This window comes from Parasteatoda tepidariorum, chromosome 5, assembly GCF_043381705.1.
Source record: "Parasteatoda tepidariorum isolate YZ-2023 chromosome 5, CAS_Ptep_4.0, whole genome shotgun sequence".
NCBI classification, from domain to species: Eukaryota; Metazoa; Arthropoda; class Arachnida; order Araneae; family Theridiidae; genus Parasteatoda; species Parasteatoda tepidariorum.
In genome coordinates this window covers 89,548,179-89,560,384 of record NC_092208.1, presented here as the reverse complement: position 1 = coordinate 89,560,384, position 12,206 = coordinate 89,548,179, and the positions used below count along the sequence as shown (strand labels likewise).

Here is a 12,206-nt window from a genome sequence, read left to right as displayed (position 1 = left end):
TTCTTTTTCTCTTACTTTAAAATGTGTTACACTTTTTCCTTGAATTTCGGGTTCGATAAAACAACGCTTAACGACACTTTTTGGTCGATCCAGAAAACCGGGAAGTTCAGACATCCGGGATAGCGATGGTTCTGAGCATCCCGAATAATTGGTTCTCTACTGTATTAGAGTTCTCCCTAGGAGGGCAGGGTACTTCCGCATAGAAAAGGACACTTTGAGTTTTGAAAGGGCACTCACTTATCACTGTTAAAATTTATCAAAATATGTAACATTACTAAATAACTGAATTTGATCCTCAATTTTTAGGCGCATTTAAAAGGATCAAAGGGCAGGCGGGGAGGGCTGCCCTTCAAAAACACTTAGGGAGAACACTGTGGTATAATTCTTAAAGCGAATAAAGTTTTTACATTATTAACTATATATTTATTTAGTAGTTCCTTTTAAGATAGTGTAAAATTTGGCAAAGACTCGAGAAATGTTATTTTTCAACTATTTACATTTAAATGTAAGGCAGGTAAGTAAGCATGTATTTAAACTTTTAGTTGAATTTCCTCTAATTATATCAAAAATAAAAAAATTCTGTCAGCTAATAGTGAACACACACTGTTCTATGAGTTAATATATTCAGGTTAATAAGTAATTAAAAAAAAAAGAAACTTTATGTTTGTATTTATTTTTAAAATATGAAGCAATTTTATTAAGTGAGCTTTTTAGTAAAATTTTTCATGTTTTAAATAAGTTTTAAGCTCCAAAAAAAAAGTTAGTAATTCTTATTCGACAAATTTATGTTTAAGGGAATGTCGTTTTTGAATTCTGAGGTTTCTGTGCCGATCTGGCCATGACAACATTGAAACTTATGGTTTGCGTGACTAAATTTTAAAAAAAAAATTAGTAAAATACCATACCTAATGTTACCCAAAATGCTACCAGATGTTATAAAATGGCAATTTTAGAAATAAGTGAATTAGTTCTATATGCTATTGTATATATTTTTTAAAATTCTTATTGTTTTGTTCTGTGTTTATTTAGGCAACACTGAATGGAAGAGACAGTGTTAAAAAAGTTCTTCAGTCATTTAGAGATAAAGGTGGAAGTTCTGAACAAATTGCTAATTCATATTATGGAATGTTAATTGAAAATTTTGATTGTGATAAAACTATCTACACTGCTGTTGAAGTAACATCTGGAAATAAGTAAGTATATCTTTAATGGTGTCAAAATTCCTGAGTAGAAAAATGCATGGCCATTTTTAAAATCAGAGTTATTTAAGAGATTTTTTTATAGCTTCTCACCAGAGATCTGTTACAAACTTCTATTTTTTTTTGTTGTTCTAATTCCAAAAAATAATTTTAAATGTTTTTTTTTCTTTCAATTTTAAACACGAATAACTGTTATGTTATCAGCATTATAGTATCTCGTCTTTTTGTATTGCATTTAGTTATCAATAACATGCACAGTTAAAATATCACCTTCAGTGCAAAAACTGAAAGTTTTGTTTAAGTCCAAGCTACTAAATTTTTGTTTGATCTTCAGTTATGAAATATATCAGCTGCAACTGCTTCATCAGTAAATAGGTAGGCAGGTAATTTATTGTCTCACTAGAGCTGCACAATGGGCTATTTGCGACGGTCTGGGAAACATCCCCGAGGATGATCCGAGGACATTCTATCGCAATGTTGATCTTCTGTAGAGGGTATGACTCTACTGCTTTGGTAGCCTGACGACCCACGTGCGAAGTCGAGCACTTCACGGTAGAATAGTTTAACGAGGGCCGGTACCATGCACCCTCGTTTCCTTCGCAGGATGATCAAAGTGGTCATCCACCTGCTTACTGATTGCAGCCAGTGATGCTTGACCTTGGTGTTTTACTGGGAACCGTGTCTTTGGACTCATCAATAAACAGGACTTATTCTATGTTTTAAAGTATTCTAAATTTTAACCACCATTTCTCGCCACATGGTGTTTTAGACTGGAATTCTCCATAAAAGCTATAAATTTGGTTCAGTTTTAAAAAATTACATTCTGCTAGATAAGATATTTTTTTTTATTTCTGTGTTTCAATGTGATGATTAAACTAAGAAAGCAATGAGGCTCATCTTAATTTCATATGCAATATCTAAAAAACCTTACAATTATTGAAATAAGTCTCATTTTCTAAGGCTTCTTGCACTATTGCATAACTGATACCTTGTGTAGTTGTTGAAGATTTTACATAGTAATCAAATAATTGAAGTAGGAGAATAACACTTAAAAACCTGACTACTTAACTAATAGATGCTATGTACCTATATTTAAATTATTGATTTTTCACAGTCAATGAAATATGTATTTATTGATCCTTAGAAAACTAAGATTTTTACATTCAAATATAAATATTGCTACCATTTATTTACAACTCTTCATGAATTGAACTAATTTGCAGTTATGCTGTTTTACTACAAATGTAGATTTTCATTACAGTAGTTTATTATTTTAAAAGTTCAAAAGGAAAATTGTGACTATGCTACAAACAGAAATAATGGGTTATTTAAAACTTGTTTTCTTTTCTTTTTATTCCTAAATAAGTATTTTTTTTAGATTATTTTACCACATTGTGGAGAATGATAAAATTGGTACAAAAATACTTCAGGAAATGAATCGTCAGCAGCTTCCTGGTGAAGTCACATTTATGCCATTAAATAGGCTGATGTATAAAGATGTGCAATATCCAAATACCAATGTAAGTTTTATAATTTATACCTAAACAATCAGGTTTAATTTAGTTTTGAAGTGCCTTAGTATTTTCCCCCAGTAAATTGTTTGGTTCAATTTATATTAAAGGAAAAAAATATATATACTAAATATTTTGCCTTATTAACATATTTATTTAAATTATATAAAAAGTTGATTTATCATTTCTTAAACAAAATTGCATTATCAAAATCAATTTTTTTCGATATTAAGAAAGCAGTTACTGACATTTAAGTTAACTGACAACTAATGTTTTTCCTAGTGAGCAACATAATAATTATATTACCAAGTTAAGTGCATTATATTTCTTTACAAAGTTTCTTTATTGCTCTCTACCTAAAAAAATTTTTTTCATATGTTTTAATTTATTCTTATAAAAATTTTTTAATTTATTTTTTATTTCATCTTCAGTAACTAGTAAGATTTTTTTGTTAAAAATTTTTTAAACCAAAAAATTAGTAATAAAATTACATTGGCAGTTCCAAAATTTAGGATTTGATAAAATTGCTTTGGAAAAGTCGGAACTATTTCCCAGGGTAAGAATCACATGACTAGAACACTTTTTATTAGTTCCCACAAAAATTTTGGCTTCAAAGTACTGTGTACCTATTTTTGTGTATCATTTTATATTAATCATGTTTGATTTAATCTTTAATGAGTAATCATTTGAACAAATAATGTGTTTTGTAGGATGCTATTCCTATGATAAGCAAGTTAACTTATGAACCAAAGCATGAAAGAGCGATGAAATACATATTTGGGAAAACCTTGATTTGCCGAAGTTTGGAGGTAGCTACACAGATTGCAAGAACTTCCAATCTAGACTGCATAACTTTGGAAGGTAATTCACTATGCATTCTAGAACAGGGGCTTCCAACTAACATGTGGCCAGGGGCCGCAATGAAAAACTCCAGTCAAATAGCGGGCCGCAACTTTATCGAAATTTTGTATAGGACTCTTTTAGGACTGTTTGAAGGAACATTAAATATTGCTGTCAGATTTTTATCAAACTTTTTTTAATATTAAAAAGCAAAATGACAAGCATTACAAATAATGTGTGTTACGTACCATTTTGAATCTTCTCTTAATCAGAAACTTCGTGACAGGATATTTTTTTTTTCTTTTAAATTTAATTCTGTGATAAAGTAACATTTTTTTCAACTTATTAGGAATTATAGCAACAAAAAAAAATAGTAATAATAATTTGAGAGCATCTTAAATTGAAATTTTTTTTTCTGTTCCGCTCATGCTATATTCAATTCAAGAAATTTAAATATGACATGATATTCATTCCCTATTTTATGCTTTTTGAAATTTTTGCAAATGTAAATAATTTTGTCCAAAATGAGTGGTTTCAAAAAGTTAAATGGGAGAATTTCTTCAAGAAAATTTCTGATACTCACATGCTAAATTATTTTCACAAAATACAGAAAAAAAAAATGCGAAATAAAAAAAGAGCAACATACACGATTATTTTTGTATTTGAATAAATTTTTTTGCGCCTTTGGTATGTTAAATTTCACAGAAACAAAGAAATTAGTTTTTTTAAATGAGAGAAAAGTATTTTAAACCCATACAGATTTGTTACGAAAATTGTCCTTAAAAGAAACGACGCATAATATATTTCAGTCACCGGGCCACAAAAAAAGGCTTTGCGGGCCGCCAGTTGGTAACCACTGTTCTGGAACCCCCAATTTCAGATGTGAGATTTTTTCTCATATTCCCAATTTTACTCTTTTTTTTTTCTTCGAATTTTTCAAATAATTGTTAGTTTTTTCTTTAGTGTATTTTAGTTATGTTCTAAGGTGCCCTGTGGCAGAATCGCAGCAACATGGCGACATTGGCGCAGAACGTTAGAGTTCTTGTAGAAAGATTTTTCTTTTGAAAAGAAAGAAAAAAAAAACCTTTATTTTTTGACCGAAATTTACCTGTTATATTTGAAACATGCATTTAGATAATCACTTTTTGACTCGCTCAATATGTGCCGATAATATCGTAAATTGATGTATTGTTTCGATTGTATTTTCACCAGTTATTGATATTGATTTTCATGTGGATTTCAAATATTCTGATTAACAACATGCAAAATTCAAATAGTGTATTTGAATATTTACTTTTTAAGGCAATAATTCTGTCGAATTTTATCAGTTATTGCAATTGATTTCTCTCTAGTTTTTGAATCCGATATTTTTTTACGATATTATTTTTATACAGCAGCCTATTCAAGAAACAAAACACGCATTTGAGGCATCCGATTCGCGTGATTTTGTCATTGATCTTTGTACTACTACAGATTTAATGATTTTTAAATTTTTTATTTTATTTTGATGATTAGTTGCAAGGTTATGATTAGTTATAGGAAATAATTTCTGCTCCCCCCCTCCCAACAAAATGCAAAAATTTTATGTATAATATTAGAATAAAAATCGCATGTTCAATCTTATAAAAAAATTATGTATAGTTTTTTTTGTAAACACAGCCCTCTTGTTGTTTTAAATTAGTAACATACATGTTTATTATTATTAAAAGTATTTGCTGAAAGATATTAGGGCTAAAGAGTTTTGTCGCAGATAGCACGAAAAAATTCTGCCACAGGGCTAAGTTGTTTAAAAATAATCATATTGTCGAACAATTTTTTATCATACACTTTTTTGAAAAGATGTAAAAACTAAAAAATTTTATTTAATTCATGGATTGATTAGGATTAAATTCAAGCATTGGGCAATTTGATTATAAAATGATTTTTATTTTTTTTCACGAGCAAAGATGAGTTAAAATATATTTATTTCTCATTATTTTTTTTAATACTATCATTCTTTTTCATTTTAGGTGACCAAGTGTCACATAAAGGTGCTTTAACCGGCGGTTACTTTGACACAAGGAAATCAAGATTGGATTTACACAAAGGGCACATGCAATTTGTTACTGAAATTAACGAACAGGAACGACAGTTGACTCAGCATAGAAAAACTTTGACAAATATCCTTTTATAATTTTTATATTATTTATGAATCTTTTTCTTTAACACCAATCATTATTTTATTTATGCAGCATGCTAAATAGTTGCAGCTATTTATGCAGCATTTACTTAACGATATTTCTAATTCATACATATTTTCACTGGTCTCTATAAGATTTTTCTTAAAAAAATGATGTTAATAAAGGGAATTGAAATGAAAAATTCAAATACAGAGGATGTATAATAACTTGCCAGATATTGTCAAAATTTTTATTAATTTTAATATTTTTTAGTAACTAAATATATTAATGCTTGATTATATTCAGTTTGAATTTTAACAATGCTTAGTATCGGCATTTAATAGGTATGAGATTTTTCTATGTTTCCTCATTTTTCCTCCCTTTCTTTGTTTTTATTGTTATTTTTGACAGTTTCTCGGTGTATGATCAAGGATATGGGGAAATTAATGCTGATAAATTTCTACTATATGAACGTGACTATTATAAATATTTATTGAAATTTTTTTATTTTAGAAGAGAGAATAAAAAAAAAGAATTAATTTAATGAAATCTGCTTGTTTGTTCAATTATACTTCATCAAATTGTTTAAATTTTTCGTTAAAAATATAGGGAAGTTTTAAGGCTCATTTTTTTTACTTTGAAGTACTTATTGCAGATTGCATAAGTATGATTTTTATTTATGTAGACTTTCCTTGACTTCTCTTTTTTTACATATTGAAAATGAAATTAATAAAATAGTCAGTGACATGCAGAAAGCTGAAACCAAAAACAGTAAAAATAAGTATGTAAATATTAATTCCTTTTCTGTCTGATGAGAGGATCCTTTATAAAAAATTGTGGATACTAATGTTTTATTTTTTAGGGATGTGTTTGATAAGTTAAAGGCTGACATCCGTTTGATGAAAGAAGAGGTTGCTGCTTTAGACAGATCACATCAGCCTAAGGTAGTGTTTTTTAATTATAGTTTTTTTGTTCAAATTTCTTTGAAAAAAAAAATTGAACTTATCATGGGAAAGAAAGCTTTAATTGGCTTAGCAGTGGATAAATANAGAGCAAGATACACGATTATTTTTGTATTTGAATAAATATTTTCTTGGATGCAAAATCTGAGAAATAAATTTTTTTGCACCGTTGGTATGTTAAATTTCACAGAAACAAAGAAATTAATTTTTTTTTTAAATGAGAGAAAAGTATTTTAATCCCGTACAGATTTGTTACGAAAATTGTCCTTAAAAAAGCGACAAATAGTATATTTCAGTCACCGGGTCACAAAAAAAGGCTTCGCCGGGCCGCCAGTTGGTAACCACTGTTCTAGAACCCCCAATTTCAGATGTGAGATTTTTTTCTCATATTCACAATTTTACTCTTTTTTTTTCCTTCTAATTTTTAAAATAATTGTTTCTTTAGTGTATTTTAGTTATGTTTTAAGATGCTGAAGGTGGCAGAATGGCAGCGACACGGTGACATTGTCGCAGAACGTTACAGATTTCTTGTAGGAAGATTTTTCTTTTGAAAAGTTTAAAAAAAAAAATTATCTTTATTTATTTTTTGACAGAAATTTACTTGTTATATTTGAAACATGCATTTAGATAATAACTTTTTGACATGCTCAATATATGCTGATAGAATCGTAAATTGATGTATTGTTTCGATTCTATTTTCACCAGTTATTGATATTGATTTTCATGTGGATTTCAAATATTCCGATTAACAACATGGAAAATTCAAATCGTGTATTTGAATACTTACTTTTTAAGGCAATAATTCTGTCGAATTTTATCTGTTATTGCAATTAATTTCTCTATAGTTTTTAAATCCGATATTTTTTTACGATATTATTTTTATGCAACAGCCTAATCAAGAAACAAAACATGCATTTGAGGCATCCGATTCACGTGATTTTGTCGTTGATCTTTGTACTACTACGGATTTAATGATTTTTAAATTTTTTATTTCGATGATTAGTTGCAAAAGGTATAGGAAATAATTTCTGCTTCCCCCCCCTCCCAACAAAATTCAAAAATGTTATGTATAATATTAGAATAAAAATCGCATGTTCAATTTTATAAAAAAATTATATATATATTTTTTTGTGAACACAGCGCTTTTGTTATTTTAAATTAGTAACATGCATGTTTATTATTATTAAAAGTATTTTGCAGAAAGATATTAGGGTTAAAGAGTTTTGTCGCAGATAGCTCGAAAAAATTCTGCCACAGGGCTAAGGTGTTTAAAAATAATCATATTGTCGAACAATTTTTTATCATACACTTTTTTGAAAAGATGTAAAAACTAAAAAATAGAATAAAATATTTAATCCATGGATTGATTAGGATTAAATTCAAGCATTAGGCAGTTTAATTATAAAATGATTTTTATTTTTTTTCACGAGCAAAGATGAGTTAAACTATATTTATTTCTCATTAAATTTTTCTAATGCTATCATTCTTTTTCATTTTAGGTGACCAAGTGTCACATAAAGGTGCTTTAACCGGTGGTTATTTTGATACAAGGAAATCAAGATTGGATTTGCACAAAGGGCACATGCAAGTTGTTACTGAAATTAACGAACAGGAACGACAGTTGACTCAGCATAGAAAAACTTTGACAAATATCCTTTTATAATTTTTATATTATTTATGAATATTTTTCTTTAATACCAATCATTATTTTATTTATGCAGCATCATACACGGGTAGAAATTAAGAAAATTTAGTCACTACTCCAAGAGACCTTTTACTTAATGATATTTCTAATTCATACATGTTTTCTCTGCTCTGTATAAGATTTTTCTTAAAAAAATGATGTTAATAAAGTGAATTGAAGTGAACAATTCAAATATAGAGAATGTATAATAACTTGCCAGATATTGTCAAGATTTTTATTAATTTTAATATTTTATAGTAACTAAATATATTAATGCTTGACAATTTATATTCAGTTTGAATTTTAACAATGTTTAATATCGGCATTTATCGGTATGAGATTTTTCTATTTTTCCTTCCTTTCTTTGTTTTTATTGTTATTTTTGACAATTTCTCGGTGTATGATCAAGGGTATGGGGAAATTAGTGCTGATAAATTTCTACTATATGAGCGTGACTATTATAAATATTTATTGAAATTTTTTTTATTTTAGAAGAGAGAATAAAAAAAAATCAGAATTAATTTAATGAAATCTGCTTGTTAGTTCAATTGTACCTCATCAAATAGTTTAAATTTTTCGTTAAAAGTATAAGGAAGTTTTAAGGCTCATTTTTTTTACTTTAAAGTACTTATTGCAGATTGCATAAGTATGATTTTTATTTATGTAGACTTTCCTTGACTTATATTTTTTTACATATTGAAAATGAAATTAATAAAATAGTCAGTGACATGCAGAAAGCTGAAACCAAAAACAGTAAAAATAAGTATGTAAATATTAATTCCTTTTCTGTCTGATAAGAGGATCCTTTATAAAAAATTGTGGATACAAATGTTGTATTTTTTAGGGATGTGTTTGATAAGTTAAAGGCTGACATCCGTTTGATGAAAGAAGAGGTTGCTGCTTTAGACAGATCACATCAGCCTAAGGTAGTGTTTTTTAATTATAGTTTTTTTGTTCAAATTTCTTTGAAAAAAAAAATTGAACTTATCATGGGAAAGAAAGCTTTAATTGGCTTAGCAGTGGATAAATAGGTTATTTAAGACAGACCATGGGAGGAGTTCCAATTCTTTAACATAGTTGGAAAGAAAACTATGATCTGCAAGTATCAGTTGAGGTCTTTTAATGCTTAATCTGTAAATCTCAATATTATCTTATAAATATATGTGTTATCTTGTTACAATTTTTGTAAATAAAAATTCTTTGGTTTCCCAAATAATCTTTTTAAATTTATTTTTTAACTTTCTATTATAGGAAAGGAGCTTAGCCAGTCTTGACTCAAGCTTGAAGTCAATGCAATCCACTGAACAGTCCTTACGTAGTGAGCTTCAGCAAGATTTATTAAATCAGTTATCGGTCACTGATCAGCAAGAAGTGGATCGACTGAATGATGACATTCGAAAATTGACTCAGGAAAACAAAGAAGCATTCAGTGAAAGGATGCGAGTGAGTTAATACAACTCCCATTATCTTAACAACAACAAAAAAATATTCTGAATTAATATCAATAATTTAAAAAAAAATTATTTGTAAAGCAAAATTTTGGAAAACTATTTTCTATTTTTACTTTCCATTGAAGTTACTTCATTATAATTAGACTCCTTTTTATATACAATAATTTCCCTTTTGTGTAATTTCCTTTAGATTTAGTTTATAAAACCATATGCTTAGCTGTAATTCTGTCCCTCCTGTTATAGTGTTTTTTTTCTTCCTTTCATAAGTTAAATAAATTTTATTCTTAACCAGCTTTAAATCATCATATCCGTTTAAGATAGACTGCCCAGCGATGTGGTGGGTAGAGTCTTTGGCTATCACAGCTTGGGCAGAGGTTTGATCCCATGTGCTAAAGGCCAGGTCTTTAATCTTATAGCATTTGATTCTGTTTTAATGGTTCAGAATTTGCACTAGTGTGTCATTGGTAGTTATAGATGGTGAAGTGATTCCTTGGGGAGCAAAGTAGGGAGGCCAGATCATTATTGCAACATCCACTGTAAACTTCTTCCGATTGACTGTTCAAAAATTAATACTCAGAGCTCCAAGTGTAATTACTCTTCACTTATTGCATATAAATGATGAATATCTAACTATAATTTTTACTGATATTTTTTTTTCTTCTTAAATATTAGTTCCAATATTTTAGATGACATTTTAAAATAACATTAGTATACAGCTTAAACTCAAATAATATTTATAAGGCGTTGTACTTATTGTTCATTGTTCAAAAATTAATAAATTTTGAAGTAAGAATATAAATTTTTAATTGATACAATTATTACTTCAAAAATATTTATGACGCAAAAGACAGATGAATAAGTTTATTTATTATTTAAAATACATAGAAATTTCTATTTGGACTCACGTTTTTTTTTTCAACACAAGGAATAAATCTTTGATATGATTGTTTTGTGTAAATTAATGTGAAAGTTTCTCATTGTTTCAACAGCTTTGAGGCCAGCCTTTCACAAATATCACTAGTTGTGTTTCACTATCTTCATTTGCATCATTTTGCACTTATGTTTCTTCAATCCATTTTTCAACCGACAACATATCAGGTTCCAATATTTTCATCAACTGATGCATTGATATTAAAAGTGATGTCAGAAGCATTTTCTTCAAACTGTCACAAATCCCTATTGTTTTTATTGTTAGTATTAAGAGTTACTGTTTTTCTTTTCAAAACGGAAACAAATTTCAGTTTGTCATTAAAGTTACCAAATGATAGACACCAGAATCCTTTACATTCTAAAACTTATTTTTAACATTAAAAAAATAGCATTTGTGACAGGACCATTAAAACATGAAGATATATGCAGGAATTAATTTTAACAAAAGATACAGGAATGATGAATCTGGTTTTGATTTTAAATAACCAAAGAAACGTTTTTATTTTCTATGTGAAAAAATATGTAAACCAAGGACTAGTATACCAATTGAAAGATTAAAACATGCAGTTTGATTTATATATTTTTATCATCCTTTTTTTAATGTTTAGTTTAGGTTTTTCCCTTTTTCTTAACTGTTTAGTATTGTTCACATAAAACTATCAGTATTTGGTTTTTGACAACTAAGGACAAAAAAGAAAAGAACTCTTTTATTGCATATAAAAGCTGACATTCCTAGAATTCAAATGGAATTTAATTGATAGTTTTAAACCCATTCATTCTTGTGGTATCTGTGTTTAAAGAATAAAAAATGAAATAAAATTAATAGCTTTGGTGGACTTAATACATTTTGTAGCTGGAGGCATGGCAGTTAACAGAAATCTCACTGTGATTTTTTTTCTCACTATTTATACATTTTATTGTTATGCTCATTCCGAATAGTGTATGTTTTTTTAATAAAAATTATGTGAATTAGTTGTTAAAATGTTTTATTTGTATTTTTATTAAAGCTCGAAGCAGAAAAAAATAAGCTGGAAAACTTATTAAATAACAACTTATATAGAAGAAAAGAAGAATTAGAAGCTGTGAGTAATGTTTTTCTTTTTGTGTACCAATCAAATGTATATTATTTTGAGAAAGTTTATGCAAATAAACAAAGCTATGTTTTGAATGACTGCTAATAGTATAGAACAGGGGTTTCCAACTTACATGAGGCCGGGGGCCACAATTAAAAACGCAAATCAAATGGCGGGCCGCAACTTTATCAAAATTTTATGTAGGACTCTTACATGTTTGTAGGAACATTAAATATTACTGTCAGATTTTTACCAAGTTGTACAAAACAAAAGTATTGAATTACAAATTAAAATAAGAAGTAGATTTTCAAAAATATTTAATTGCATATTAAAAAATTCGGGCTACAATAACTTTAATGTGCATCCATGTATTAAACAATTAATGTGCAACAGATAT

At 28.1% G+C, this 12,206-nt stretch overlaps 1 protein-coding gene across 2 annotated transcripts in view; it reads left to right on the top strand.

Moving 5' to 3' along the window:
* LOC107456300 (structural maintenance of chromosomes 3) overlaps positions 1-12,206 on the top strand; it is a 62,333-nt gene that overhangs the window by 28,788 nt on the left and 21,339 nt on the right. Inside the window, exons 15-22 of one of the 2 annotated variants that reach the window (XM_043051865.2) lie at positions 1,030-1,193; positions 2,578-2,719; positions 3,421-3,571; positions 8,171-8,320; positions 9,049-9,118; positions 9,200-9,281; positions 9,607-9,798; positions 11,744-11,818. In XM_043051865.2, the coding sequence (XP_042907799.1) occupies positions 1,030-1,193; positions 2,578-2,719; positions 3,421-3,571; positions 8,171-8,320; positions 9,049-9,118; positions 9,200-9,281; positions 9,607-9,798; positions 11,744-11,818 (1,026 nt within the window). Of the gene's footprint in view, positions 1-1,029; positions 1,194-2,577; positions 2,720-3,420; positions 3,572-8,170; positions 8,325-9,048; positions 9,119-9,199; positions 9,282-9,606; positions 9,799-11,743; positions 11,819-12,206 lie in introns of both variants that reach the window. The other variant, XM_071180761.1, reaches the window with a different exon arrangement.